The sequence below is a fragment of the Xiphophorus couchianus genome, chromosome 13, assembly GCF_001444195.1.
Source record: "Xiphophorus couchianus chromosome 13, X_couchianus-1.0, whole genome shotgun sequence".
Lineage (NCBI taxonomy): Eukaryota > Metazoa > Chordata > Actinopteri > Cyprinodontiformes > Poeciliidae > Xiphophorus > Xiphophorus couchianus.
Window position 1 is genome coordinate 30,639,174 of NC_040240.1, and position 7,758 is coordinate 30,646,931.

At 36.4% G+C, this 7,758-nt stretch overlaps 1 protein-coding gene across 1 annotated transcript; it reads left to right on the forward strand.

Annotated features, from left to right (window-relative positions):
- The first annotated feature begins 379 nt into the window (after window positions 1–379).
- Window positions 380–7,485, forward strand: LOC114156382 (CMP-N-acetylneuraminate-beta-galactosamide-alpha-2,3-sialyltransferase 1-like). Its single transcript, XM_028036780.1, has 7 exons — window positions 380–677; window positions 862–1,093; window positions 1,203–1,399; window positions 1,505–1,684; window positions 5,754–5,784; window positions 5,876–5,995; window positions 6,364–7,485. The coding sequence occupies exons 2-7, from the start codon at window positions 863–865 to the stop codon at window positions 6,529–6,531; spliced, it is 927 nt and encodes a 308-aa protein (XP_027892581.1). The 5' UTR covers window positions 380–677; window position 862; the 3' UTR covers window positions 6,532–7,485.
- Window positions 7,486–7,758: the final 273 nt, after the last annotated feature.

Sequence of the window (7,758 nt, forward strand, 5' to 3'; positions counted from 1 at the left end):
GAAAGACAGTGGTATTCTTTTTTGTGAACTGTAAATAGAAAATATGTTTTTTTTACCTTTTCAAATGTATCCATTTTAAAATGTATAGTTTTTTTCTTTTTTTTATATTAGGAGGGAAGAAGACATTACAAGAGAAATTTTAACTACCAGTAATACAGTATGCCACATAATACACAGCTTCTCCATAACATTGCCAGAAAAGAGGAAGCACAGGCACAAAAGATGTACCAAGTGTGAAAGGCATACAATTAACCTCCTTAAATACATATTTGTGTTAGTTTTTTGGAATACATATCATACTTGCTGTCAGAAACGAACCATTTTTTGTCGGCTTTTTGTAAAAAAAAACAAAAAAAAAACTTTTTTTACTTTTGTAAAAACAAATGTAATTTGTTTTTTATTGAAATTCTACCAAAGATGACTGTAATTCTTTCAACATATTTTTTAGGAATCCGAATGTGTTTAGAAAACGCTAACAAAAGGCGCACCGAGTTATTTAGTGCAAAGTCTATCTCCTCAAGCCGAATCCCTCCCCTTTGAGATGATACTAAGCCTGTTGACGGAACAGGTTTAGGCCACACTAAATGATCTTAACCTGTTCCAAAGTCCAACAGTTTGTCAGATAGTCTGTCACTATTTTAAAGCTTTGAACCTGAAAGGATTTCCCTTCACATCAGGTAAGTTACATAAAATTTATAGACATCTTTCAAGTAAAATGAGATGTATTACTTCGTTAAATGTGTTGGGGAAAAAAGACTTATTTTTAAGTTTGTACTCCTTTGTCCTCTCTCAAACTATCTTTAAAAATTCACTTGTTTTTCACCTCATTCTGATGTGTGTTTTTTTTGTGTTATTTTTCAGGATGTGGTTTCAGTTTAAAATGTTGATTGCCCTGCTGGCTGTCACAACAATTGGGGTGTTTTTGACGGCAAGTTATACAGGCTGGCCTGAGCTTAAAATGCCAAACTCGTGTCGGTGTGACAAATGTTTTTCAAAAGAAAACGTGTTCCTTAATCAACACCTGAACCGCTCCATTGAACCGTTTCTGTCGGCAACGACCATCCTCTCTAGAGACGAATACGACTGGTGGCGGGTATGCCTTCCCTTATGGAAATGTTTTTTTTACATTCCTCTATTTTGTCTTTAGTCGTGGGCAAACAGAAACTGGTCTAACAACCGACTGTGTTTGTTCAATCTGACAGCGCTTACAGAGCAACAGACAGAACTTCAGCTACTTTAAAGCAACACTTGACAAACTGTTCAAGATAATCTCGCCCAGTCCTGTTCTTGAAAAACCCAAAACTGAGGGATGCAGGACTTGTGCAGTTGTTGGAAATTCTGTGAACTTGAAAGGGTCGCGTTACGGACCCTTGATAGATTTCCAAGATATCGTTATAAGGTAAATACTCATTTTAAAAAAAGTCTTTTTTATTTTTTATTTTAAAAATGTATGAAAACAAACCAACCAAAATTCAACTACCCAAAATTTGTCCTTCTGTTTTAGAATCAACCGCGCTCCAACCAAAGGCTTTGAGGAAGACGTGGGGGCGAGAACAACTCATCGTGTCATGTATCCGGAGAGTGGCTCGACTTTAGATAACTCTACTCATCTCATAATGTTTATTTTCAAGATAAGAGACCTGGAGTGGCTCCTCAGGTCCTTCCCAACAGGAACTTCTGGAAAGTGAGTGATATTTTTGTTAGTCCTTATATGTTTCAGTGCTCCATGTATTTACATACAGTCCCAATATAAGGCTGTCTGTAAACACAGCCTAATAAATATGAAGCAGTGCCATTTAAATTTTTCTGGAAAAATAAGATATGCATATTTATTTGTCTTCTCTTCATTAGGGAAACAGAAAGCAGCATACCTTTTATTTTCTTTATTTATCCAACCATTAGAATAATTCTTCAATTTTATAGAAAACGATTGGTCGTGACTTTACCTGATAAACCAACACTACTCCACTACACACCCTTAAAGGCAGTGGCAAACTCACATTAGATATATTTTATTTTCTAGTTCCCGGGAGCCCGTACCCGTACTGATGCCGCCCTGGGCAAGTGCCCATGAAGCCCATATCAAAAACTGCCACTGTATGTACATTTTCAAAAAAATGTTTAAGAAAACGTTTTATTGTCTCAAACCAAACATGTTAGAAGGTGCTCAGTTTTCCAGATCTCTATATTCAGGAAGGTTTAAAAGAAGTAGTTTTAGTTTTAAGCATTCATTTAGAAATGTCCCTCTGCATTCATTTCCTACGGAAGTTGTGCGATGAAGCTGCTTGTCCTCATCCAGTCGAGCAACCGGCGCAATTCTTGCATTTGAAACGTCAAGTTCGTACACGTAAACGTGCACAGACGGGTCAGTGACGCGACGTGAGAAAGTTAAAAAAGGTTCAACTTTTGTTGTCGTCTGCTGTCACGGAAACCTTTCACCCTTTGCTGTCGTTCGTTGCTCCCCCTTTTTTCAAGCCCACAATGTGCTGCTGTTACCGAGGTAACCCTTTGCAGGAGAGAGGCTTTTAGCTCAATATAGGTCATTCGATTAATCTGGATTATGAAGTTGGGCTGCTGATGAACTTTCTATCACGTATCAGAGACCATGTCTGGGAAAGCAGTCTGGTGCTGCGTTCACGGACTTCCGTTCAACACGCACACATTGTTCTTGGTAAACATAACCCCCCTCAACTCACCACCTTCACTGGCCCCATTCTTTTGTCTATACGTTGCTTTTCTTGTTAAGAGGTTGTTGTTTTTTTGCCACTCTGTCCTTTACACTGTTGGGACAAAGTGTGATAAATTAAAAAAAAAAAAAAAACTTTTAGCAAAAACAAGGAAATTTCTGATTTTGAAACATTGAAAACTTGATACTATAATTTCTTTTTCACCTCCTCCAATCTCTTGTTCTTTCATTTCTGATCTAATGAATGGGTGGCACCTCCCATGATGGCTGCAGCCTGAGGTACCTGTTTTTCCATGTCTTATGCTGTTTGTTGGTCTTTCTTTGGAAGGGCTGTAATTATATGGTGTTTCTCTATAATGACAACAAAGGCATTCTGATTCCAATATCAACATGTTAAAATGATCAGATTAATCCCTTTCATTGAAGCGTTAACATCAACAGCCTTTCTTGTTTTGTAATTATGCTATTTGTGTTTTTCATATTTTGGTTTTTACAATACCAGAGCTTGCACGTAACTTTCTATTTTTTTCAGTCCAATGATTACTTTCATCAAGTGTTGTGATGAAACAGTTACTCATTACTTGCGCAGTCTTTTTCTAACATTTACTTTTCTACTCTTGAGTGATTTTTGAAATGGCTACATTTTCATTTTACTTCAGTAAAAATATGTTGACACATTGCTGCTTTTACTCGAGTCCAATCATTTGACTCTGTCCGTCTTACTTGTCAAGTTCATTGAACTCGTTATCTTAGGACGTGGCCTTCTTTAAACAGCTATCTCCACTTCACGATGTGAATACACTCTTCTTGATAACGCAAAACATCTGCAATATGCTGCATTTAGAGATAGCATAGTTAAGACATCGTACCAGAAAGTGAGAACGTTTTTTTTGGTTTTTTTTCTCGCACTGTTAAAGTGTTTTGGGGAAAGTTTTTTATTAGTTGAACTGGATTGCTGGATTATCTTTGCATCTTAAAATACCTACAAACACACTGAGACATTTAAAATGATATTATACAGTTTGACTGCATTTCTGTAAATATCTTAATTTGCTTCACATTTGCCTTAATATAATTGCAGACATGAATTGATGAAATTTCTAAAACCTGACTTAACAGTACACCTGTAAACTTTTATTTCATATGAAAATATGTTATTTCATTTATCTGCAGATGAAATATGGCAGAGAATAAACATTAGCTGGTAAAACTGCCTTCCTCTGCATGTCTTTTTTCTCTCTCTGACTCTGAAGCCTTATCATCTTTACTTAATACACTTAAACAGTTTTCTTTACCGTCACTTTTTTACGTGCTGTTCATTTAACGACCCTGCTGGTTCCTCATAAAATCCTTTCTTCTTCAGTTCTCTTTGATATCTCAAATTGTTGTCAACAATGTTTTTTTCTCTCTATTCTTTGAATCCCTCTAAGTGTTGTGTGCAATTTGCAAGCGTCAAGAATGTATTAAAAAAGTAGCCTATAACAAAATAAAGTAAGCACTTTATCCGCTATGTAACTGTTAAATATAGCAAGCAGTGTTATGTAGACGTTTTATTATCATTCCAGCTTTTTATATTCCCAGTCTGACAATAATAATTGGTTAACGTGGTTTAACTGCGTTGTTGTGACTTTAACCCTGACACAGCTCTAACCTTTTTTATATGTGAACTATTCTGTTCTTGTTCATTGTCAGCACAGCCAACTAGGAAAATGAGCTAATGTTATTCTTAAAAATCACACAAGAGTCCTTGACGGCTAGCGAATAACAGACGCATTAAACCGGGACGTCGTCCGTCGCCTTCAGCACACGTTTAATTCACTGGAAACTTATCAGTTCTGTGGCTGTGTGCGATTTTAAACATCACCTGGAGAACGTTGAGTGGCTCGCTGGCTCCATTCTGCTGGGCTGCAGGAAGTTGGCGTCGTCAATTATACTACTTCAGAGACTAAAAGGTGATATTACTGTGAACTGTGCTTTTTGTGAAACTGATAGGAAAACTCTAGTTCATCTGAAATTGTTCATTCATAAAACATCTCTTGTTGTTTTCGGATTTTGCTTACCCTAACTTTTTTTGTTGGATGAATGTTTTGTTTGGCAAGGCAGATACTAGCAGTAAACCAAAGTCTCACTTTTACGGTATCATCCTGCTACTTATGCAATCTAAATTCAATATTCATTCTCGAAACGTGAGAAAAAAAATCTTTTATTGAATTGTGTACGTGGCAATGTGACACCATTTTGTGGTTGAGATTGCAGAGACGGAGTTGGAATGTTTCTAAATGAAAGTGGATACATATGAGTCGACTTACAAAAACAAGACTGAAGATAACAAAAGAGCAAGATACAAGAGTTATGTGCAGAAGGCGAGGCAAACTGGCTTGGCTACTAAGAATGCACAACACAAAATACCACCACCTACCAATAAAGAAATAATCTCTATTTACGTAAAGAGCAGAACAAAAGAAAGAACTGAGAAGTCCAACATAAAGGAGTGAATCCAGTATGGAACACCCGGAGTGACAAAAACCAGAAATAACCCAAAATGATCCAAATGCGAAGATATGTTGAGAAACAAAGCAGAAGGATCCCAAACTGACATAACAAGTGAGGGAACCATTGCTCATAGAACCTGATCTAGAAGTTCAAACTAACCTCCCTGTTATGGAGGGTGACGAGTGACAACATCAAATAAATAAATATGCCATGAAGTATGCCTGTACATCTTCCATTAATGAATTTATTTAAATAGATTACAGTTGAAAATAAATAACTTTGGGTTATTTTTTAAATATATTTGGATCTATGTAAGAAGCTTGTTTAGACATTAACTAAAGATCTTGAATGCCATATAAAATTATTTTTTTTAGAAAGAAAGAGACAGAAGGACATTTTGTTTATACTCTCTGTATTGTTAAAACATATATTTTGTGATGTAAAATTTGAATTCTACTTTAGAATTTAAGATTGTTTCTATTTTAGGACTGGAATGCTAAAGTGTCCTTCTGTTTTGAAATGAGTTAATTGAAGTACTTAAACTAAACGATGCCGTTTTTCCCACATCATAAAGGCGAGTAAAATCCAGAGCTAACAAAAATTTGGTGAGTATGTTTTTCTTTTATTTGCTGTTGTTTCATGAACCTTTTCTTATTAATTGTCACATTTGTGTAAGTTGAATAACTTCTACCTCAGGTGATGGTGCTGAATCCAGCTTTTATGAAGTATGTTCATCAGACGTGGCTGGGGAAGAAAGGAAGATACCCGTCCACCGGCTTTATGACCTTGATTTCCGCACTTCACATTTGTGATGAGGTATGTTTTTCGTTTGTTTAACTTGGCAGAATTGTAAATTTGATTGTTTTTTAAGTATTTTCTTCCAAACTTTTCAAATTAGAAAATTCCGATTATGGTAAAAAAATAAATAAATAAATTTTAAAAAATTGCTCTTGTACATGTTTTCAATTTTTTTACCCAGTAGACAATGCTTTTTATATTAGAATCATTTTTGGGGAGGGATTTGTCACTTTACACACCTAGAGAGAGATTTCTTTCCCCCCTATTTGTCTTTGCAAGTTATCTACATTTTCAAGTCTTACTTGGGTTTGGCTTTGGCTAGCACTTACCCATTAGGTCATTCTGCCACATATGTATAAAATATTCTTTGTTTCTTTTTTTCCCAGGTTCATGTGTTTGGTTTTGGAGCTGACAGCAACGGAAGCTGGAGCCATTACTGGCAACCAGCGAAAAGCAAAAAGTTTAAAACTGGACCTCATCCCGGAAAACAGGAGTATGCAGCGATAAACAAGTTGGCAGATGAAAACACAATCTACTTTTATATAGGAAATTGATTTATTTCCAGAAATGTGAAGCTTAGTTTTTATTTTTATTTTAGTCATCTCCCAAAAAGTTAGAAAAAAATAGAAGCAGTGAATAAACTAGATCTTAAACCTCACATTTTAAGGTCTAAGTTTCAGTTTTAAAGGAAAATAAAATACAAACACTTTGCAACTGCTGTGAAAGTGGCAATGATCGAAACACACAATTTTATCGGCATAATATTGCATGCCAGGTATGTGCTACCCTTCAACGGTAGCTTTTTTATTCTTATTATTTTTCACATCAGCTAGCCTGTGGCTACAGATGCTTGTTCTGAAATAACTATTGTACTATTGAATTTATCCTTATTTTTGACTGGAGTGGATATGTCTTCTCTCTCTCTCTCGACATTTTTATTTATTATTTATCAAGTCATTGTGGCATATGGAATGTATACTATTTAAACGGAGTGGGATATTTATACATTTTTTTATTTTCAGGAATTTTTAATGTTAAGCTGGAAGTGGACATATCATCCTTTTAAATCCCTCCTTTTCACACGTAAACCATTCACCTATGGTCTGTATGAAGCAGAACTGCAATGCTTTGGTCTGAATTCCTGGTTGTCTTATTTCCACAGACCTCTCGTTTACCTCTGAGGCACCTTTTGGAGCGACTCGTTTTAGGGCGACTCGTTTTGGAGCGACTCGTTTTGGAGCGACTCGTTTTAGGGCGACTCGTTTTGGAGCGACTCGTTTTAGGGCGACTCGTTTTGGAGCGACTCGTTTTGGAGCGACTCGTTTTAGGGCGACTCGTTTTGGAGCGACTCGTTTTGGAGCGACTCGTTTTAGGGCGACTCGTTTTAGGGCGACTCGTTTTGGAGTTGTTCCTGTTCGGCCATTTTTGTAGTTTGATAGCAGCGATACCAGTTATCTACTGGCAGAGAAACTTTTCATTCCCAAGTTTATTAAAGATGTCAGGGTTAGGGGAAACAAAATTAAATTCTGTCGCCGAAGGCGACAGAATTTGTTATGCACAGGCCATCATCGTCTCTGGACCTCCTAGAACCCATTCCCACTATAAAATAAAATTAAATTTGCCCCTTATAAGTCACACAAGTTAGGGTTAGGAAAATTGGTTAGGGGAAACAAAATTAAATTCTGTCGCCGAAGGCGACAGAATTTGTTATGCACAGGCCATCATCGTCTCTGGACCTCCTAGAACCCATTCCCACTATAAAATAAAATTAAATTTGCCCC